At 45.8% G+C, this 24569-nt stretch overlaps 1 protein-coding gene across 2 annotated transcripts in view; it reads right to left on the bottom strand.

Moving 5' to 3' along the window:
• Positions 1 to 2425: 2425 nt before the first annotated feature.
• The window catches only part of VSTM2B (V-set and transmembrane domain containing 2B), a 106664-nt gene continuing 84520 nt past the window's right edge, over positions 2426 to 24569 (bottom strand). For both annotated transcript variants that reach the window (XM_063946030.1, XM_063946029.1), the window contains one exon: positions 2426 to 3244. In XM_063946030.1, coding sequence (XP_063802100.1) covers positions 3156 to 3244 — 89 coding nt within the window. In that variant the 3' untranslated portion in view covers positions 2426 to 3155. The remainder of the gene's footprint in view (positions 3245 to 24569) is intronic.

Raw genomic sequence — 24569 nt, 5'->3', positions numbered from 1 at the left:
TCACTGAGTATTATTTGAATGTAGGATAACTCCCATCATCATAGCTCCCAGTGAGATGCAGCTCGCTAGTCTCCTGTCTCCCCCACAGGAATGAAAGCAATAACCATTATGCAGCCAAATGGAGTCTATAAATATGCATTAAATCCAAGGGATAAACTACAGCTAAAAATATCTCACTGACGTTAAACCCGACTTCTCTTTGGGCATACGGTGGCCTGTTGTTCTGCATCTGGCTCAGCCTTCAGTGTCTTGTGATGCGTCGGTGGGTTTGTCCTCCTCCTGCGTTGGCTTTGTCCCCCATGTCTGCAGTATAACACGGATATGTGACCTGTGTCGCTGCCTCTATCTCTGCATCTTGTGAAATGGCTCTTCCATCACATATGCAGATTTTTCCATCTCTCCTTCCACCGATTCTCATTTACCGCTGTGCTCCTCCCCTGGCGTATTGTAATTCACTTACAGAGAATGGAATTTCTCAGGTTTTTTTTTAGATTCACAGGTATTGTCTAAAAATATCTGCTAATTGCGCCTGCAGAGATCTCTGTTCAGTCCCCTAGTACTGAGCTGAACAACGCAGCGACTGCAGAGAGACGTGTTTCCCTTGCTACAAGTTATAGGATCTTTTGAAACTTTGTGTGAACTCCGGCTCACTCGTATAACAGCGTTACATCTCCTATCAGACCCTCCAAAGCCCATTTCTTTTACTAAGGGATTCCCGGTCTGACACTAAGTCACCCCGGTGTGCCCCTCGCTCACCACTGCCTCCCCTCTCTATGCCACCCTTGTCTGTCTGCCCTTCCCCTATAGATTGTAAGCTCACAAGCAGGGCCCTCTTCCCTCGTGTGCTCACACCTTTCCCTTGTGAGATCCTGGGCTTAGGAGGAGAATAATAAAAATCAAACCTTGCAGAGAGAGATAAAGTACCGACCAATCAGCCTGTGTTTGAAAAATGACCTTTAGGAGCTGAAAGGTTGATATTTTATTTCTCAACACTTTATCTCTCTCCAAGATTTGATAAATATCTCCCATAGGGGGACATGTACTAAGCAGTGATAAAAGTGGAGATGTGAGCCAGTGGAGAAGTTGCCCATGGCAACCTATCAGCTGCTCTGTATATGTTTATAGTATGCAAATTATAAATGTTACGTCACTGCTGATTGGTTGCCATGGGCAACTTCTCCACTGGCTCACTTCTCCACTTTTATCACTGCTTAGTACATGTCACCCTTAGTCCAGTACCACACTGCCTGTTCATTACCTCCATGGAGAAGTTGTAGCTGCCCATTGGCTAAATATAAACTCCTAATAAATTCCATTATGTCCTTTATTCAGTGTTGTAGGCACCCGATAAACCCTGGTTCCCAGGCAAACACCTAGGTTTGCCTAGTGGTAGTACCAGCTCTGTATTGTCAGGATAATGACAAAATGATGTTAACATTATCCAGTTTCAGGCTTTATCCATGACATGCATAGGCTGCTGTAGCTCTGGGAACATTTAATACATTGACATAAGGCTTTCCCATTATTTTACAATTTTACCATTTTGTACAGAGACATAGGACTTTCCCATTATTTTATCATTTTACTATTTTGGGAGGGTATTCAATTAAGTACCTTTTTTTGACTGGTCGAAAAAACTGCACTAATTCGACACACGGTATTCAATTGCGAGCGTTTTTACCCTGTTTTTTAATAAATTTTTGCCTATGCGTTTTTCTTTTTTTTTTTTTTAATCGGCATTGGCGAAAATGGACCCAATAACAGGCCAAAAAGCCCACGAGTTCGTCAAAACACGTGTATCGGTGGCGAGTTCGCTGACACATGTGGTTTTCGCCAGTGCGCAAAAAATGTCACGGGCACTGAATAGGTCTAATGTAAATTCGACCTAAAAACGGGTGGACTGGCAAAAAAAATCGGCACTAATTTAATACGACTCCCCCTCACCCCCCTTTGTACAGAGACATAGGACTTTCCCATTATTTTATCATTTTACTATTTTGGGGGGTATTCAATTAAGTGCCTTTTTTCGACTGGTCGAAAAAACGGCACTAATTCGACACAGGGTATTCAATTGCGAGCGTTTTTCACCCTGTTTTTTAATCAATTTTTGTCTATGCCATTTCACTTTTTTTTTTTTAATCGGCATGGGCGAAAACGGACCCAAATCGGACGAAAACGCCTGCGAGTTCGCCAAAACACGTGTATCGGTGGCGAGTTCGCTGACACATGTGGTTTTCGCCAGTGCGAAAAAATGTCACGGGCACTGAATAGGTCTAATGTAAATTCGACCTAAAAACGGGTGGACTGGTAAAAAAATCGGCACTAACTTAATACCCCCCTTGTACAGAGACATAAGACTTTCCCATTATTTTTTAATTTTACCATTGTGTCTAGCAGGCTTTGTATAGGAAAGATAATATTGATGTTATTTCAAAATTGTTTTTATTCAACTGTTATTCAGCATTATACAATACAGTTTTTCTGTTATAAACAAATTTTCTTACCTTGTTTCCAATCTTTATTTAAAAATAAATATTATTGGTGGTGATTAATAATGGATTTGACATGTGCCTTTGAAGAAAAAAAAAGTATTGAAATTAAATAATTTACTTAAAAAATTAAACGAGAGGGGGGAAATCAAATTAAAAAAATAAACCAAAAACATTAAACACATCCTACTGAAAAATATTGTTGTTTTTTTGTTCTTCCATATTCAGGTGAAGCTCAGTAATTGTACAGAGCGTCATAAAAATAACTGCTCAACAGTGCGTGCAAAAACAACGACAAAGGTGATTTTGGGAAGAAAAATGCCAGATAAGATATGGTTGTCGTAATCGTGTTCGGAAATCATAGGCGCCACGCCGCGGAAAAGCTTAGACCAGGATATTTTTTTCTCTCTCCATGGTCTGAAACTAGATGCATTATTTTTGGGGTAGTTTCTTTTTCTTTTCCTTTTATGTAAGTTCTCCAAAAATATGTTGTTGTTTTTTTGTTTTTGTTTTTTACATTTTTATGTTCACCGTGAAGTGTTTGCCATGCTTCGCTCAGTCTTTTTCCTGTCCTTTATTTAATTTGCAGCTTTCGTTAAGAGGGGATTTGGATAAGTTCCTATGGGTTCGTTTGGTTGGTTCAGGAATGATTCACAAAATGGTCCATTAGTGGTTGAATAATAAGAATGCGAGCTGATGAAGTATCAACAGGAGCGTATATAGGATCGGATCACCGGCGAGAGAGGGACCCGTGCCTGCAAGACAACAGAAAATCGGGTTACAATATGTTCGTTTCCCATGGTACACAAGTTCATGTATATATGTCAATGGTAATTGTACAAGAAAACACTACGAGGGCGATTTAATTGATCACGTTGAACAATGCTGCACCGCCATCTATGATGCGATGAGGTTGAGCTGTGACAAGTGGTATTATTTATTTCTAAACAGTTATTTACAGTATGTAGCGCACACATGATCAGCAGCGCTGTACATAGAGTATTCCAGACATTCAAGTCAGTCTCTGCCCCAGTGAAGCTTGCAATCTATATTCCCTATCACATGGACACACACTATGGTTAATATATATATATATATATATATATATATATATTTAGAAGCCACTAGTCACCTGGCCTTTTGCCCCGAGAAACAAAGGGAAGGATCTTAAGGCCCATACACACTTGACGATAAAATGAGCGACGTCGTTCATTTCAGCCCTCATCAACGACGTCGCTCATTATATCATCAAGTGTGTATGCATCCGACGACCACCGATGCGCGGCCCCGCGGGACGTTAACGACCCTCGCTTATCTGTGGAGCATGTATGCTCAATTTCCACTATGGTCGTTACCGACCAGAGACGTCGTTGAATGTGTATGGTGTGAAAGACCAACGACCAAGCCACTGTTCACGAGCCCTGTTCCCAGCTCATTATTTTAATAAACTGTTCAGCTTGGATGCTTCAACGATGAATGGTCTATGGTCTATGGTCTTTGGTCTTTGGTCGTTGGTAGTGTGTATGCTCATGTCGTTTGCTCAGCTGTTCAAGGGAAGTTCAAGGGAAGTCGTTAACGACGGTCGTTAACGATGTGTGCATCGTCAAATGTGTATGGGCCTTTATTCTCTTTTGCTGTCCATGTTTGTGAATGAGGATCCTGAGTGTCATTTAAATCAGCTCCCATATACACAGATCATTATCTCGTTTTTAATACATCTCTGGAGAGTAAACAAATATGTCTGCCGCAGGATCCCAGCTCTCCGCGTGTCATCTGACTGCAGAGAGGGGCAGGAGGAGAGGGAGGATGTCATTGCTCAGAACATGCACAAAGGATATTAGGCTAACTTCAAAAATGCTGTCAAACCCATGAAATCCGCTGTTTTCTGAGGTTTGCCGCAGTCCCTGTATGCATTAAAGTATACCGCAGCAGATGATGAAGACATCCACTGTGACCTTCCGGCACTGCAGTCCCCATAGAATTGGAGCACTATATCTCATGGTTTTGTCTTTCCTGAGACCCTCTTCATAGTAATTTGTTGCTAGAACAAAACGCTTCCTTATATTAGAGACTCTTAGGATTCTGATAAATAAACAGTAAAGTTCCATAATTTCCTCAGAAATTTGGGCCTTTCAAGCCGTGGGTGAGACTTGTTAGTGGAGGCCACTGGCTGAAGCATTTGTTAGAATGTTCATACATGCTGGGCACTGAGACCCAGTGAAGTCTGTCCTCCAACACCATGTATTACTGCATATGTGCTGCAGCCATCTTTAGTACTGCGAGACTGATTAAAAGTGACATGGTGGAGACCCCAATCTCTCCAGAGAGACCACAGTGATCACCTGTATGAAGCTGTTCCAGCATCCTGCACTACTACCTGCAAGCAGCATACACTCACTGGTTGGTGAGCGGTATAATAGAACCCCACTGTGCTGAAGCTTCAATCAATGGGAACCAGTGTGTATACAACAGTGAGTACGGCTGTACCTGTTATACCTCCAATAAACCAACACCACAGGTTACGTAACTGGTCTGTTCATAGATTGAGATTGATATAGATCGGCTACGTAACTCTGCAAATAACAACACTTGCACATGCCTCATTCACAACATCACTGTACCACCCTGACAGCAAGTACCAAGCTTAAAGGTGCACCCGTTCCCTCAAATGTTTCTAGTATTGTTCCTACTAAAACAAGGGGGCTATGAGCGCGGGGTGGCTCTGATAGAAGCTGCAAGTTCCATGCTGAAGAGCATTGAGGCTCTTCCAAGACTTCCCAAGGCTATTGAAATGAGATAAAAGGGGAAACGGGGGTGGGGTATTAACGCAATTTTAGGTGCATTCCTGGCAGTGCGGAATTGATGCACGGTCGCTTCACTCTGCAAGAAGTCCATGACCTCTCACATCTCTCTCACTGCCCTATTCACTGCAGTCGGACCTAACACGCAGCTGCACACCAGGTAGTTTTGCACATTGATATTACCAATGCTTGCCTAATGTCTAGGAATGTCTAGGAAGACTTGCGCCACTGCGGAGAGGGGGGCGGTGAAAATGCAAATCGATCTCTTCCCCTGATATCTCCCAGAGGGAAGGTCCCAGAAGTCGTGACGTATACAATAAACATGCATATAAATTCTGCAGATTATCAGCTGGGATATAGAATAAGCTCACAATGAAAGCGACACCTCATTCACCTTCCGTAACAGAAATGGTTTTTGCCGTAAAAGCCGATGATCCAATGTGAAAAGACATAACACACACAAATATACTTTCTGGTTTTCTCACGCGCTGATCTCGCCATATTGTTGTGTAACACATCAGCAGTGATCACTGGAGCCAAGCTGCCGCCGTACATACATACAAATACGCCAAGAGCGAGGGCTCCGTGTTACGCGCAGCAGTTTGCTTGTTTCCTTTTATAAACTAAAATAGGAAATGACTTGGATAAACAAATATAACGGATACCTGCGCCAAGACTTCGCATCCTATACATTAGTCATAGCAGCTGCCACATATTGTGCCTACAGATGCAATTTCAATTTGAGCATCTGAGCCATCCATCCGTGTGTACTGGTTTGCAAAATCACATTACATTCAATTACTCTGGTCCACGTGCTCGCTTATACAGAACCGTATATACCGCAGGGCGTAATTACCGAGCTGAGCTTTCTAATGAGAAGTAAGCACGTCAGCATTGCTAATATGTGATGCATTTACATACAGAATTGAAAATAAAATCTAATTAGTCTTTTGCCGACATGTGTTCCGGCTCACAGATGTCTGTATGCACTGGTGTGCTGCGATACTAAACTACATTAGTAATATACATGAAGGGGGGGGGGGGGGGGGGCGGCGATTTTTCAAATTTAGCTCTGTGGGAAATTCCCCTGAAAACCAGCGTTTTTGGGAGATACCGGCAAAATTTCAGCGTCTCCAGGATATCTCCTATATCAGTTGCGGTCCCTCCGTTTTTCAAAATTAGCCCTCCTAGATTTTTATGGGGGCTGCTATATTGTTCCATTTACCCACCTCCAAAAAACACACAGCTAACGCCACCTTCAGATGGCGTTAAACATAGGGTCTGATTCATATTTGTACGCAAACATGATGGATTGCGTACAAATACGATGTTTGGGGTCTTGCGATGTCGCTCACAGCCCCCTGTCATCCGCATCGCACCTGGCACCGTTCTTCAAAACGGGGGAGTGTCGCCCCTGTTTAGAAGGCGTGGCGGGTCCAGGGTCTGCGTCATTGGACGCAGACTTCCTGGACACGGCGTCCAGGTCCTACAGTCTGATCAGCCTACTGCTACACTATGTATTACCAGTTATTTATATAGTGCACACATATTCCGCAGCGCTGTACAGAGAATATTTGGCCATTCACATCAGTCCCTGCCCCAGTGGAGCTTACACTCTATGGGGGTCATTCCGAGTCGATCACTCACTAGCTGTTTTTAGCAGCCGTCCACACGCTATGCCGCCGCCCTCTGGGAGTGTATTTTAGCTTAGCAGAAGTGCGAACGAAAGGATCGCAGAGCGGCTACAAAAAAAAAAATTGTGCAGTTTCAGAGTAGCTCCAGACCTACTCAGCGCTTGCAATCACTTCAGACTGTTAATTTCCTGATTTAACGGCACAAACACGCCCTGCGTTCGGCCAGCCACGTCTGCGTTTTTTCTGGCACGCCTGCATTTTTCCGAACACTCCCTGAAAATGGTCAGTTGACCGCCAGAAACGCCCTCTTCATGTCAATCACCCTGCGGCCAGCAGTGCGACTGAAAAGCTTCGCTAGACCTTGTATGAAACTACATCGGCCGTTGTGAAAGTACGTCGCGTGTGCGCACTGCGCCGCATACGCAAGCACAGAAGTGTCGTTTTTTTGCTTCATAGCTGCGCAGCAAACATTTTTAGCTAGCGATCAACTCGGAATGACCCCCTATATTCCCTATCACATGCACACACAATCACACTAGGGTTAATTTTGTTGGGAGCCAATTAACCTACCAGTGTATTTTTGGAGTGTGAGAGGAAACCGGAGCACCCAGAGAAAACCCACTCAAGCACAGGGAGAATATACAAACTCCACACAGTTAGGGCCATGATGGAAATTGAACCCGTGACCTCAGTGCTTTAGAATTTTAATGACACGGAATTGCACAGCCACTTCCGTGCGGCTGTGCAATTCCATACAAACATTGAGGCTGCAGCTGATGTCGCCCCTAGAAGCCTGCAGGTGCGAGATCGCGCTCTCCCGCATCCACACATTACAGACCGGTGCTGCGGCCAGACCATCCGGAAGATATCAGTATGAATCTATCCCTCTACCTATCTATCTAACTTGCATTTGGCAAAGGACAAATAATATATATAATTTTGTGTTTTTATTACTTTGGGAAAACGATACAATCAGGAAGAGACCAGGAATGGTTACACTTTCATACATTAGTAGGGAATAAAGACTCAGATCCATTGTTTCTAGAGCCTGACAATGTATCTGGTATTGGCTGTCCCTGGCTGTCACCTGACTGTCACAACCAGCATACCGGCGCCGGGAGCCCGACCGCCGGCATACCAACAGCGTGGTGAGCGCAAATGAGCCCCTTGCGGGCTCGCTGCGCTCGCTTACGCTATTTTATTCTCCCTCCAGGGGGGTCGTGGACCCCCACGAGGGAGAAAAAGTGTTGGTATGACAGCTGTCGGGATTCCGGCGCCGGTATACACCCCTAATTCAGACCTGATCGCTGACAGGCAGACGCAGTCGCTGTGTGGGAGGGGACGGGCCGGCGCCGTTTGGCCGATGTTTTAGGCTTTCCCGGGCCGTGTAGGGGGCAGCCCGCGATGGCTGAGTGACGTCACACGCAGCTGCTGCGACCCGGACAGCGTCGAGTAGCTCCTTCCAGCGCACAGGAGCTGCGCTGGTAGGAAGCTACACCTAAAGTACAAAAGCCTCGCCGCTGTGCGATGCTTTTGTACTTGTGCGGGAGGGGGGGTCGGGCTTGACATGCGGGGCGGACTAGCTCTGTGCTGAGCATCCCCCCGTATGTCAGGGTGCCTGATCGTCGATGGGCTAAATTTATCACATCTACGATCAGGTCTGAATTAGCCGCATTGTTTCTCTAGAAACGTCATCGCTCGTTCACAGGTGACACGAGGCACAGCCGGCAGCTTTATCACTGACATATAAGCAGCTTATATTCGGGCTCGGGTGTTTCCTTCCAGCAAAGTAGAGGTTACAAGCTCTGGGGTCTATTCATGAAGCAGTGATAAGTGTGGAGAAGTGAGCCAGTGGAGAAGTTGCCCATGGCAACCAATCAGCTGCTCTGTACAATTGTATAGTATGCAAATTATAAATGTTACGTCAATGCTGATTGGTTGCCATGGGCAACTTCTCCACTGGCTCACTTCTCCGCTCTTATCACTGCTTCATGAATAGACCCCCAGTATTTTTAAAACACAATTGTCCAATCACTTTTTTGACATTGTGGTTGGTTAGATTGTCCCAGAGACCTGGAATATTTCCAATGGAATAACAGCAACGACAATGGACTTTCCCAAACTACAGTTACACAAAAACTAAAGGGACCCACATTTTGGAGATAAGAATATTAGAGCCTATTTATCAAATAATATTTGTGGGATATGTCCCCGAAAATACTTGTTGTCAGCGGATACTCGCAAATATTAAGGATCCCCCAAATGTGCCGTGGAGGGAACGCGGTACATACAGTATCTCAGATGGGATCCGTAGAATGAACTGGTGGCTGGGAACTCGGATATCAATTTACCGACAACGGCATCCAGCCACTAGTATGCCAGCAGCGGGGCGAGCGCAAAGAGTCCCCTTGCAGGCTCGCTCCCCTTGCCACAGGATCTGTTCCCACTCTGTGGGTGCCATGTACACCCACCAGTGGGAATAGCCCCTTTTCGTATGACTTCCGGCTGCCGGCATTTTGTCGGGATTTCAGCGTCGGTATCCTGACCGCCGGGATCTTGACAGCCGGCAAATTAACTGCATCCCTCTCAGATATCTGCTGCCGACCCACCATTTCCAACAGCAACCGCAGCCCCCATACGTTTCTATAGGCTACTATTCTCCCAAAACAACTGGGAGAGGTTCTTCCTGGCAATGGGCGCGGCACGTGGTCTCCTGACCCTGCTCCCAATATAGAAGTCATATAATTGCTTTTGTGATCAGGGCTGTGATCGCCTCTGCCTGATTGACAGGCAGAGGCGGGCGCGGGGCAGGAGGGGGCGTGCCAGCGGCGTTAGAATGCCGTTGGTGGGGCGCAGTCCAGACAACGCAGGCATGTCCGGACAGTTGCGGGGGCGGACTGCGGCAGCTGCGTGATTTCACAGGCAGCCGCTGCGACCCGGAACGCAGCGTGTAGCCGCCTGCCAGCAGGCTGCGCAGGTAGGGAGCTACTTGGCGGGTGTGAAAGCATCGCACCCGTGCGGGGTGGGGGCCTGACATGCGGGGCGGACTAGCCCTGTGCTGAGTGTCCCCCCACATGTCATTGTGGATGGTCGTAGAAATGATAAATTTAGCACATCTGAGATCAGATCTGAATCCCCCCCTTAGTACCTTACATGGAGATGGTGCAAGTGACGTACCACAAAATGACAGTTGCGGTGGCTGGTGTGATATCAGTGGCGGCGCGGCTTTCCTCGCATTAGCCCTACAGATTGTCACGCTAGCACAAGGCAGTAAATCCGGCTTCTGGGGCTTTCTGCAACACAGACAGTTTTGTGCAACTCAGACTCCGTCTCAGGCCGTGGATGTGACTGCAGGGGTTCGGTATGGCATCCCGCCGCTTGGGATGCCAGTGGTCACATGACTGACAGCGGCACCCTGACATTGAAGATACCGACCGTGGAGGGGGTAAGTCATGAGTCTTCAACCTGCTGTCCTCCAGCTGCTGTGGAACTACACATCCCAGCATGCCCTGCCTCAGTTTTAGCATACCTTAATAGCAAAACTGTGGCAGGGCATGCAGGGATGTGTAGTTTTACAGCAGCTGGAGGTCCACAGGTTGAAGTCCCAAGGGGTAAGTATTTTTAATTTCCCCCGTCCCCTACCCCAACCCTCCAGGAGTAGTGGCAAGGGCTAGTAGATAGATAGATAGATAGATAGATAGATAGATAGATAGATAGATAGATAGTAGAGATGAGCGCCTGAAATTTTTCGGGTTTTGTGTTTTGGTTTTGGGTTCGGTTCCGCGGCCGTGTTTTGGGTTCGACCGCGTTTTGGCAAAACCTCACCGAATTTTTTTTGTCGGATTCGGGTGTGTTTTGGATTCGGGTGTTTTTTTTCAAAAAACCCTAAAAAACAGCTTAAATCATAGAATTTGGGGGTCATTTTGATCCCAAAGTATTATTAACCTCAAAAACCATAATTTACACTCATTTTCAGTCTATTCTGAATACCTCACACCTCACAATATTATTTTTAGTCCTAAAATTTGCACCGAGGTCGCTGTGTGAGTAAGATAAGCGACCCTAGTGGCCGACACAAACACCGGGCCCATCTAGGAGTGGCACTGCAGTGTCACGCAGGATGTCCCTTCCAAAAAACCCTCCCCAAACAGCACATGACGCAAAGAAAAAAAGAGGCGCAATGAGGTAGCTGACTGTGTGAGTAAGATAAGCGACCCTAGTGGCCGACACAAACACCGGGCCCATCTAGGAGTGGCACTGCAGTGTCACGCAGGATGTCCCTTCCAAAAAACCCTCCCCAAACAGCACATGACGCAAAGAAAAAAAGAGGCGCAATGAGGTAGCTGACTGTGTGAGTAAGATAAGCGACCCTAGTGGCCGACACAAACACCGGGCCCATCTAGGAGTGGCACTGCAGTGTCACGCAGGATGTCCCTTCCAAAAAACCCTCCCCAAACAGCACATGACGCAAAGAAAAAAAGAGGCGCAATGAGGTAGCTGACTGTGTGAGTAAGATAAGCGACCCTAGTGGCCGACACAAACACCGGGCCCATCTAGGAGTGGCACTGCAGTGTCACGCAGGATGGCCCTTCCAAAAAACCCTCCCCAAACAGCACATGACGCAAAGAAAAAGAAAAAAAAGAGGTGCAAGATGGAATTGTCCTTGGGCCCTCCCACCCACCCTTATGTTGTATAAACAGGACATGCACACTTTAACCAACCCATCATTTCAGTGACAGGGTCTGCCACACGACTGTGACTGATATGACGGGTTGGTTTGGACCCCCCCCAAAAAAGAAGCAATTAATCTCTCCTTGCACAAACTGGCTCTACAGAGGCAAGATGTCCACCTCATCATCATCCTCCGATATATCACCGTGTACATCCCCCTCCTCACAGATTATCAATTCGTCCCCACTGGAATCCACCATCTCAGCTCCCTGTGTACTTTGTGGAGGCAATTGCTGCTGGTCAATGTCTCCACGGAGGAATTGATTATAATTCATTTTAATGAACATCATCTTCTCCACATTTTCTGGATGTAACCTCGTACGCCGATTGCTGACAAGGTGAGCGGCGGCACTAAACACTCTTTCGGAGTACACACTTGTGGGAGGGCAACTTAGGTAGAATAAAGCCAGTTTGTGCAAGGGCCTCCAAATTGCCTCTTTTTCCTGCCAGTATAAGTACGGACTGTGTGACGTGCCTACTTGGATGCGGTCACTCATATAATCCTCCACCATTCTTTCAATGGTGAGAGAATCATATGCAGTGACAGTAGACGACATGTCCGTAATCGTTGTCAGGTCCTTCAGTCCGGACCAGATGTCAGCATCAGCAGTCGCTCCAGACTGCCCTGCATCACCGCCAGCGGGTGGGCTCGGAATTCTGAGCCTTTTCCTCGCACCCCCAGTTGCGGGAGAATGTGAAGGAGGAGATGTTGTTGACAGGTCGCGTTCCGCTTGACTTGACAATTTTCTCACCAGCAGGTCTTTCAACCCCAGCAGACTTGTGTCTGCCGGAAAGAGAGATCCAAGGTAGGCTTTAAATCTAGGATCGAGCACGGTGGCCAAAATGTAGTGCTCTGATTTCAACAGATTGACCACCCGTGAATCCTTGTTAAGCGAATTAAGGGCTCCATCCACAAGTCCCACATGCCTAGCGGAATCGCTCCGTGTTAGCTCCTCCTTCAATGTCTCCAGCTTCTTCTGCAAAAGCCTGATGAGGGGAATGACCTGACTCAGGCTGGCAGTGTCTGAACTGACTTCACGTGTGGCAAGTTCAAAGGGCATCAGAACCTTGCACAACGTTGAAATCATTCTCCACTGCGCTTGAGACAGGTGCATTCCACCTCCTATATCGTGCTCAATTGTATAGGCTTGAATGGCCTTTTGCTGCTCCTCCAACCTCTGAAGCATATAGAGGGTTGAATTCCACCTCGTTACTACTTCTTGCTTCAGATGATGGCAGGGCAGGTTCAGTAGTTTTTGGTGGTGCTCCAGTTTTCTGTACGTGGTGCCTGTACGCCGAAAGTGTCCCGCAATTCTTCTGGCCACCGACAGCATCTCTTGCACCCCCCTGTCGTTTTTAAAAAAATTCTGCACCACCAAATTCAAGGTATGTGCAAAACATGGGACGTGCTGGAATTTGCCCAGATTTAATGCACACACAATATTGCTGGCGTTGTCCGATGCCACAAATCCACAGGAGAGTCCAATTGGGGTAAGCCATTCCGCGATGATCTTCCTCAGTTGCCGTAAGAGGTTTTAAGCTGTGTGCGTATTCTGGAAAGCGGTGATACAAAGCGTAGCCTGCCTAGGAAAGAGTTGGCGTTTGCGAGATGCTGCTACTGGTGCCGCCGCTGCTGTTGTTGCGGCGGGAGTCCATACATCTACCCAGTGGGCTGTCACAGTCATATAGTCCTGACCCTGCCCTGCTCCACTTGTCCACATGTCCGTGGTTAAGTGGACATTGGGTACAGCTGCATTTTTTAGGACACTGGTGACTCTTTTTCTGAGGTCTGTGTACATTTTCGGTATCGCCTGCCTAGAGAAATGGAACCTAGATGGTATTTGGTACCGGGGACACAGTACCTCCAACAAGTCTCTAGTTGGCTCTGCAGTAATGATGGATACCGGAACCACGTTTCTCACCACCCAGGATGTCAAGGCCTCAGTTATCCGCTTTGCAGTAGGATGACTGCTGTGATATTTCATCTTCCTCGCAAAGGACTGTTGGACAGTCAATTGCTTGGTGGAAGTAGTACAAGTGGTCTTACGACTTCCCCTCTGGGATGACCATCGACTCCCAGCAGCAACAACAGCAGCGCCAGCAGCAGTAGGCGTTACACGCAAGGATGCATCGGAGGAATCCCAGGCAGGAGAGGAATCATCAGAATTGCCAGTGACATGGCCTGCAGGACTATTGGCATTCCTGGGGAAGGAGGAAATTGACACTGAGGGAGTTGGTGGGGTGGTTTGCGTGAGCTTGGTTACAAGAGGAAGGGATTTACTGGTCAGTGGACTGCTTCCGCTGTCGGCCCAAGTTTTTGAACTTGTCACTGACTTATTATGAATGCGCTGCAGGTGACGTATAAGGGAGGATGTTCCGAGGTGGTTAACGTCCTTACCCCTACTTATTACAGCTTGACAAAGGGAACACACGGCTTGACACCTGTTGTCCGCATTTCTGGTGAAATACTTCCACACCGAAGAGCTGATTTTTTTGGTATTTTCACCAGGCATGTCAACGGCCATATTCCTCCCACGGACAACAGGTGTCTCCCCGGGTGCCTGACTTAAACAAACCACCTCACCATCAGAATCCTCCTGGTCAATTTCCTCCCCAGCGCCAGCAACACCCATATCCTCCTCATCCTGGTGTACTTCAACACTGACATCTTCAATCTGACTATCAGGAACTGGACTGCGGGTGCTCCTTCCATCACTTGCAGGGGGCGTGCAAATGGTGGAAGGCGCATGCTCTTCACGTCCAGTGTTGGGAAGGTCAGGCATCGCAACCGACACAATTGGAGTCGGACTCTCCTTGTGGATTTGGGATTTCGAAGAACGCACAGTTCTTTGCGGTGCTACTGCTTTTGCCAGCTTGAGTCTTTTCATTTTTCTAGCGAGAGGCTGAGTGCTTCCATCCTCATGTGAAGCTGAACCACTAGCCATGAACATAGGCCAGGGCCTCAGCCGTTCCTTGCCACTCCGTGTGGTAAATGGCATATTGGCAAGTTTACGCTTCTCCTCCGACAATTTTATTTTAGGTTTTGGAGTCCTTTTTTTACTGATATTTGGTGTTTTGGATTTGACATGCTCTGTACTATGACATTGGGCATCGGCCTTGGCAGACGACGTTGCTGGCATTTCATCGTCTCGGCCATGACTAGTGGCAGCAGCTTCAGCACGAGGTGGAAGTGGATCTTGATCTTTCCCTAATTTTGGAACCTCAACATTTTTGTTCTCCATATTTTAATAGACACAACTAAAAGGCACCTCAGGTAAACAATGGAGATGGATGGATACTAGTATACAATTATGGATGGACTGCCGAGTGCCGACACAGAGGTAGCTACAGCCGTGGACTACTGTACTGTGTCTGCTGCTAATATAGACTGGTTAATAAAGAGATGTAGTATGTATGTATAAAGAAGAAAGAAAAAAAAACCACGGGTAGGTGGTATACAATTATGGACGGACTGCCGAGTGCCGACACAGAGGTAGCTACAGCCGTGGACTACCGTACTGTACTGTGTCTGCTGCTAATATAGACTGGTTGATAAAGAGATGTAGTATGTATGTATAAAGAAGAAAGAAAAAAAAAACCACGGGTAGGTGGTATACAATTATGGACGGACTGCCGAGTGCCGACACAGAGGTAGCTACAGCCGTGGACTACCGTACTGTACTGTGTCTGCTGCTAATATAGACTGGTTGATAAAGAGATGTAGTATGTATGTATAAAGAAGAAAGAAAAAAAAACCACGGGTAGGTGGTATACAATTATGGATGGACTGCCGAGTGCCGACACAGAGGTAGCTACAGCCGTGGACTACTGTACTGTGTCTGCTGCTAATATAGACTGGTTAATAAAGAGATGTAGTATGTATGTATAAAGAAGAAAGAAAAAAAAACCACGGGTAGGTGGTATACAATTATGGATGGACTGCCGAGTGCCGACACAGAGGTAGCTACAACCGTGGACTACTGTACTGTGTCTGCTGCTAATATAGACTGGTTGATAAAGAGATGTAGTATGTATGTATAAAGAAGAAAGAAAAAAAAACCACGGGTAGGTGGTATACAATTATGGACGGACTGCCGAGTGCCGACACAGAGGTAGCTACAGCCGTGGACTACCGTACTGTACTGTGTCTGCTGCTAATATAGACTGGTTAATAAAGAGATGTAGTATGTATGTATAAAGAAGAAAGAAAAAAAAAACACGGGTAGGTGGTATACAATTATGGATGGACTGCCGAGTGCCGACACAGAGGTAGCTACAGCCGTGGACTACTGTACTGTGTCTGCTGCTAATATAGACTGGTTGATAAAGAGATGTAGTATGTATGTATAAAGAAGAATGAAAAAAAAACCACGGGTAGGTGGTATACAATTATGGACGGACTGCCGAGTGCCGACACAGAGGTAGCTACAGCCGTGGACTACCGTACTGTACTGTGTCTGCTGCTAATATAGACTGGTTGATAAAGAGATGTAGTATGTATGTATAAAGAAGAAAGAAAAAAAAACCACGGGTAGGTGGTATACAATTATGGATGGACTGCCGAGTGCCGACACAGAGGTAGCTACAGCCGTGGACTACTGTACTGTGTCTGCTGCTAATATAGACTGGTTGATAAAGAGATGTAGTATGTATGTATAAAGAAGAAAGAAAAAAAAACCACGGGTAGGTGGTATACAATTATGGATGGACTGCCGAGTGCCGACACAGAGGTAGCTACAGCCGTGGACTACTGTACTGTGTCTGCTGCTAATATAGACTGGTTGATAAAGATATGTAGTATGTATGTATAAAGAAGAAAGAAAAAAAAACCACGGGTAGGTGGTATACAATTATGGATGGACTGCCGAGTGCCGACACAGAGGTAGCTACAGCCGTGGACTACTGTACTGTGTCTGCTTCTAATATAGACTGGTTGATAAAGAGATGTAGTATGTATGTATAAAGAAGAAAGAAGAAAAAACCACGGGTAGGTGGTATACAATTATGGACGGACTGCCGAGTGCCGACACAGAGGTAGCTACAGCTGTGGACTACCGTACTGTACTGTGTCTGCTGCTAATATAGACTGGTTGATAATGAGATGTAGTATGTATGTATAAAGAAGAAAGAAAAAAAAACCACGGGTAGGTGGTATACAATTATGGATGGACTGCCGAGTGCCGACACAGAGGTAGCTACAGCCGTGGACTACTGTACTGTGTCTGCTGCTAATATAGACTGGTTGATAAAGAGATGTAGTATGTATGTATAAAGAAGAAAGAAAAAAAAACCACGGGTAGGTGGTATACAATTATGGACGGACTGCCGAGTGCCGACACAGAGGTAGCTACAGCCGTGGACTACTGTACTGTGTCTGTTGCTAATATAGACTGGTTGATAATGAGATGTAGTATGTATGTATAAAGAAGAAAGAAAAAAAAACCACGGGTAGGTGGTATACAATTATGGATGGACTGCCGAGTGCCGACACAGAGGTAGCTACAGCCGTGAACTACCGTACTGTGTCTGCTGCGACTGGATGATAAATAATGATATAAAAAATATATATATATCACTACTGCAGCCGGACAGGTATATATTATATAATGACGGACCTGCTGGACACTGTCTGTCAGCAGAATGAGTTTTTTATAGAATAAAAAAAAAAACACCACACAAGTCACACGACGAGTGTTTAACTTTTTCAGGCAATCACAATATAGTATACTACTAACTATACTGGTGGTCAGTGTGGTCAGGTCACTGGTCAGTCACACTGGCAGTGGCACTCCTGCAGCAAAAGTGTGCACTGTTTAATTTTAATAATATGTACTCCTGGCTCCTGCTATAACCTATAACTGGCACTGCTCCCCAGTCTCCCCCACAATTATAAGCTGTGTGAGCACAGTCAGATATATACATAGATGATGCAGCACACTGGGCTGAGCAGTGCACACAGATATGGTATGTGACTGAGTCACTGTGTATCGTTTTTTTCAGGCAGAGAACGGATTATATTAAATAAAACTGCACTGTCTGGTGGTCACTGTGGTCAGTCACTACTAAACTCTGCACTCTCTACAGTACTCCTAAGCTCCAGTAAATCAAGTGTCTCTGTCTCAAATCAATCTCACTCTCTCTCTTCTAATCTAAATGGAGAGGACGCCAGCCACGTCCTCTCCCTATCAATCTCAATGCACGTGTGAAAATGGCGGCGACGCGCGGCTCCTTATATAGAATCCGAGTCTCGCGATAGAATCCGAGCCTCGCGAGAATCCGACAGCGTCATGATGACGTTCGGGCGCGCTCGGGTTAACCGAGCAAGGCGGGAAGATCCGAGTCGCTCGGACCCGTGAAAAAAAACATGAAGTTCGGGCGGGTTCGGATTCCGAGGAACCGAACCCGCTCATCTCTAATAGATAGATGTAGAGTAAGTGGCTTGGTGTGCTATTTATACAATACTCTGATGGTGGCAGTGACGTGGTTTGTGTTATGCTGAGCAGATAGATAGATAGATAGATAGATAGATAGATAGATAGATAGATAGATAGATAGATAGATAGATAGATAGATACTAGATAGATAGATAGATAGATAGATAGATGTAGAGTAAGTGGCTTGGTGTGCTATTTATACAATACTCTGATGGTGGCAGTGATGTGGTTTGTGTTATGCTGAGCAGATAGATAGATAGATAGATAGATAGATAGATACTAGATAGATAGATAGATAGATAGATAGATAGATAGATGTAGAGTAAGTGGCTTGGTGTGCTATTTATACAATACTCTGATGATGGCAGTGACGTGGTTTGTGTTATGCTGAGCAGATAGATAGATAGATAGATAGATAGATAGATAGATAGATACTAGATAGATAGATAGATAGATAGATGTAGAGTAAGTGGCTTGGTGTGCTATTTATACAATACTCTGATGGTGGCAGTGATGTGGTTTGTGTTATGCTGAGCAGATAGATAGATAGATAGATAGATAGATAGATAGATAGATAGATAGATAGATACTAGATAGATAGATAGATGTAGAGTAAGTGGCTTGGTGTGCTATTTATACAATACTCTGATGGTGGCAGTGACGTGGTTTGTGTTATGCTGAGCAGATAGATAGATAGATAGATAGATAGATAGATAGATAGATAGATAGATAGATAGATGTAGAGTAAGTGGCTTGGTGTGCTATTTATACAATACTCTGATGGTGGCAGTGACGTAGTTTGTGTTATGCTGAGCAGATAGATAGATAGATAGATAGATAGATAGATAGATAGATAGATAGATACTAGATAGATAGATAGATAGATAGATAGATAGATAAATGTAGAGTAAGTGGCTTGGTGTGCTATTTATACAATACTCTGATGATGGCAGTGACGTGGTTTGTGTTATGCTGAGCAGATAGATAGATAAATAGATAGATAGATAGATAGATAGATAGATAGATAGATAGATAGATAGATAGATAGATAGATGTAGAGTAAGTGGCTTGGTGTGCTATTTATACAATACTCTGATGTGGCAGTGACGTGGTTTGTGTTATGCTGAGCAGATAGATAGATAGATAGATAGATAGATAGATAGATAGATAGATAGATAGATAGATAGATAGATGTAGAGTAAGTGGCTTGGTGTGCTATTTATACAATACTCTGATGTGGCAGTGACGTGGTTTGTGTTATGCTGAGCAGATAGATAGATAGATAGATAGATAGATAGATAGATAGATAGATAGATAGATAGATGTAGAGTAAGTGGCTTGGTGTGCTATTTATACAATACTCTGATGTGGCAGTGACGTGGTTTGTGTTATGCTGAGCAGATAGATAGATAGATAGATAGATAGATAGATAGATAGATAGATAGATAGATAGATAGATAGATAGATAGATAGATGTACAGTAAGTGGCTTGGTGTGCTATTTATACAATACTCTGATGGTGGCAGTGACGTGGTTTGTGTTATGCTGAGCAGATAGATAGATAGATAGATAGATAGATAGATAGATAGATAGATAGATAGATAGATAGATGTAGAGTAAGTGGCTTGGTGTGCTATTTATACAATACTCTGATGGTGGCAGTGACGTGGTTTGTGTTATGCTGAGCAGATAGATAGATAGATAGATAGATAGATAGATAGATAGATAGATAGATAGATAGATAGACGTGGTTTGTGTTATACTGAGCAGATATATCCTCTTCAGTATGTGGCTAAACATGAAGAGTCATCACATTTGGAAGAGACCTCTATTGCAATGATAATATGTAATCAGCGCACATTTAGATTTGCTGATTGGTCTTCCAGCTTCCAGCGCTGACAGCTATCATTGTGTATTACTTTTATGCAATCAGGGGCTGCAGCAGATGGAATAATCCTGTGCGGTGGCCGCAGCACAATCAAATCATTTGGGTTTTATGCACCGGGCAGCTGCACAAGGGATGGTAATCAGAGATGAGGAAAGCGAAATCTAATCAAAGACATTATCCGTCCCACGGGCGCAGGCAGCAGCGCCTCACTGAGAGCTGATGGCGCCGAGTGACGAGGGGGCCCCTGCAGATAAAAACTTACTGGGATTAAAGTCCCCAGGATAACTTTTTGTTCCCAAGGGGCTTATTCACACGGATGGATTTTGTGTGCGCGAAGCTTTGAGCGGTTTGCCGGCATTCATTGAAGCGGCTGCTGTTGGTTTGGTATTCTTTTCCCCAGTGGCTTGTCTTCAGGTGCTTTGTAGCATAGCTGAAGCGTTTTCCAGCGTACCCGTCGTTCTGCCCAGCTGAATAGGAAATGGCGCCACTACAGTGAAGGATAAACAGTCAGCATCTTGTGTAAAATATGTGGCGGCCACAGGGCCTAATTCAGACCTGATCGCTAGGCTGCGTTTTCGCACAGCGGGCGATCAGGTCTAAACTGCGCATGCGTATGTACCGCAATGCGCAGGCGCGTCACACGGGTACAAAGTAGATCGCCGCTCAGCGATGGGTTTGTGCGAAGAATCCATTCGCACGGGCGTTCACTAGAAGATTGACAGGAAGAGGGCGCTTGTGGGTGGCAACTGACCGTTTTCAGGGAGTGGTTGGAAAAACGCAGGCGTGTCCAAGCATTTGCTGGGCGGGTGTCTGACGTCAATTCCGGTCCTGGACAGGCTGATGTGATCGCAGCGGCTGAGTAAGTCCTGGACTGCGCACAGACTGCACAAGATCTGTCTGTACCGCTCTGCTACACATGCGATCACACACTGCACAGCGAAAATACACTCCACTATGGGCGACGACTATCTGATCGCAGGACTGCAAAAACCCCTAGCAACCGAACAGGTCTGAATTAGGCCCTTAGTGTCACAAATACTGCAAGCATCGTTTGGCCTATAAAAACGACAAAGCAGTCCAGCGATAAAATACATCCATTGAGCTTGCCACGGATCGACAGCGGGCAGTGGCGTCTCCAGAGGTGGGCGTGCAGCACAGGCCAAAATTCAAACAAGGGAGCTCGACAACGAGATTTGGGTCATCCTGGCTACACCCCCGATGTGGTTCGCGGCATTCCCAGTTTTACTAGGGAAGTGTGAGGGGTGTGGGAGGGTGCTCTGGGTCTTCCGAGAGGACGTTCTGGGGAACTCTGTGAGAATTATATTTTGAAATGAACATTGATGGTTGATTAAAGTTATTATTCAAATTCATATTTAGAGAGTTGACTGTTTTGCGATGTAATATCTGCCTAGGTGAACCAGGGTAATGTTTTGCGTCTTATTTCAGGGCGGATATGGGTCAGGGCACTTTGTGTTACAATGAAATCTGTACATTGAATGAACAAAAAGTAGATAATCATCTATGGGGCCCAGAGGGCAAGAGGGCCCAACACAATGCCAGCTCTCCCTCCCGAGGCACCCGGTCTGCCCCTCTGAGCGTACGCAGGGGATGGCGCCTGCGCAATGTAACCCGCCCAGGGTGGCAGGTGTGGCTGGTCCCTCCCACAAATCTTGCGATGTCCAGTTCTGCCTCTGATCCCATGGTATATATACAACTGGAGCCTCTGGTATATGAGCAGCCAGCCCCATGTAATCACTGCACATGCAAAGGCTTCCGCTCTGATTAGTCTGTAAGGGCAGAGAACACTGGGCAACACTACAAGCAACTAATGGGCTCATTCACTTTCTAATGTGTTGCTGATATTTTTGTTTTGCATGAATGTAAAATCACTCAGCGCCTTCCAGGCTGGAGTCCGTGCCAAACCCACGCAAAACCCGGCCAATTCCTTCCCTACTCCTGACGGATAACTTGGCAAAGCAGGATTCTTAAAGGCAGAATATTCTTTTGAACCATTTCTCTGTTCTGTTACTCCATGGGTTGAAAATAATGTGTATGCAAGGTATGATAACACCATGACACTCACGGTCTGATTCTGACTCGCGTGGAGAAGTGCACACAGCAGCAATTGGCGGTCAACCGTCTGCATGCAAATTTGGCACTACAAATTCCTTCTCTAGCGTTCGGCCCATGCACACTCTAATACTGATTGGTGTGTACTTATATGCCACCATCGGTCGCGCCATAGTTACATAGGCTCGACGTCCGGAAACATGCAAGATTAAACCGTAAAACAAACTTGCGTTCAACTGTGTGAGTGTCTGGGAGCACAAGGAAGTGAGTTCCAGAGAAAAGATGCAGCACAAGAGAAATCCTGGAGGTGTGAGTGAAAACAGGTGATCTGACAGTAAAAGGACATACATAGGCCCTCATTCCGAGTTGTTCGCTCGTTCTTTTTCTTCGCATCGGTGCGATAAGTCGCAAACTGCGCATGCGCAATGTTCGCAGTGCGTCTGCGCCAAGTAAATTAGCACAAAAGTTTGGTATTTTACTCACAGCGTAACGAAGAATTTTTATCGTTCTGGTGATCGTAGTGTGATTGACAGGAAGTGGGTGTTTCTGGGCGGAAACTGACCGTTTTATGGGTGTGTGTGAAAAAACGCTGGCGTTTCTGGAAAAAAACGCGGGAGTGGCTGGAGAAACGGGGGAGTGTCTGGGCGAATGCTGGGTGTGTTTGTGACGTCAAACCAGGAACGAAACTGACTGAACTGATCGCAGTGGCAGAGTAAGTCTCGAGCTACTCGGAAACTGCAAAGAAATTTCTATTCGCAATTCTGCTAATCTTTCGTTCGCAATTCTGCAAAACTAAGATTCACTCCCAGTAGGCGGCGGCTTAGCGTGTGCAAAGCTGCTAAAAGCAGCTAGCGAGCGAACAACTCGGAATGAGGGCCAGTATGTTTTGGGTCGTTTTCTGAAGATTAAAAAAAAAAAAAAAAGATGTAAGGAGGTGTGAGGTTGCTGAGACCTTTTGACATCAAGGGGTGTATTTATCATTAATGGCAGTGAGGGCCCCATAAATTGTGGCAGTAAATAATTTCCAGGGCTATTTAGTGATAGGCTAATCAGCAGGTGAATAGGTGAAGTGCGGTTACGCCCAATTACTGCAAGGACACGCCCCTTTTCGGTGGTCCCTCTTCTCTACTTCCAGATGTTGGGAGGAATAGCGAAGATGAAAATTGGAGTGTCTTCCGTTCGGCTGCGGCGTCCTGCGTACTTTGTTACGGTAATGCAAGATTCCGCCTGTGTGTAATGAAAATGTTTATCGCCTGCGCATGCATAGTCAGTATCTGGATGATAGATCTTCACTGTATAGTTAGACGTTATTTGGTTGACATGCAGTCTACAGGCACAAAATGTCGACATGACAACAGTCGACACACACACACAAATGAACAGCCTGAACACGGAAGAGGAAACTGTGGCACCCAGGGCCGGGTCCCTGGACTTTCAGGTATTTTGGGTACTTCAGTCGTTCACCCCGCTACAGCTGACGTTTGCGAAGCAGGGCTTATGTCATCACTTATACTTTCGAGTGCGCTATTGGTCCCCTGTCTACCTCCCTCCATTGTCCCAAAACAAACCTCGGCTGACTATGAGTGTGCCTTGTTACAGCGCAGAGTACTAAGTGTCTTTACCCATTAGAGCTAAAGGGTGCAGGTAACAGTCCCTCAGCAAAAAACAATTGATGGGCCCCTAGTCTTCAGCCTAGTCTGGCTTTTCGGATAATACGACCCTGGCAGCACCGTACGCAGTGGCGCTGAGGGTGGGGGGGGAGGTACAAATTACCTGGACCCAGGACCACACCTCCTGTGATTAGGCCACGCCCCCTGAAAAGTACCTGGTCCCAGCCAGGCTCTCTACTGCCCTGGCTGGGAGGCATACCATGCCCCTGTAAATGGGTGCTTCTCATGTGCTAGACACGCCCCCAAAGAGGTGTGGCCATGCCCCCGCATGCTGCGGTCACACCCCCTCCAAGGGGGGCAGGCGGGCCCAGAAAGTTAACATGGAAGGGGGGGAATACCGCACAGGATATAATGGATGTCAGAGAATGATTTTCTAGATACCAAGATCAAATGATTAAAAGAAAACGCTGTTTTCTAATTCTAATGTGATTTGGTGGTGCACCCTGAGTCAGTGTAGGAACATAAGACAATGGGGAGAAAAGAAGACTCTTTTGTGGGCGCACTCTTAACTTTAGACAGTAAATAAATTAGTCAGAATAAATTAAAAATTATAATTTTAATGGTTTCACAAAATTAAGATAGTCAGTGGTTCTTGAAGATAATAACAGTCAAAAGATGACAATATATTTAGATAGCACGAAGTGCTGATACAAAATAGAAGCTAAATTCCGGCTGACGGAATAGGTTCTGAGTGTTATAAGCAATAGCTAAAATATTAGACGGTACGTTCCAATGATAAACAAGTTCCTGTTTTGTGTTCCATGTCACAATAAACTAATAATACAGTCTGGATACTGATTTATCTTGTGAGTAGTATATATGTATCTCTCATATTCGGTCAATTAATAAAAG

Source organism: Pseudophryne corroboree, chromosome 11 (genome assembly GCF_028390025.1).
Source record: "Pseudophryne corroboree isolate aPseCor3 chromosome 11, aPseCor3.hap2, whole genome shotgun sequence".
NCBI lineage: Eukaryota > Metazoa > Chordata > Amphibia > Anura > Myobatrachidae > Pseudophryne > Pseudophryne corroboree.
This window is presented reverse-complemented; position numbering and strand designations above follow the sequence as displayed.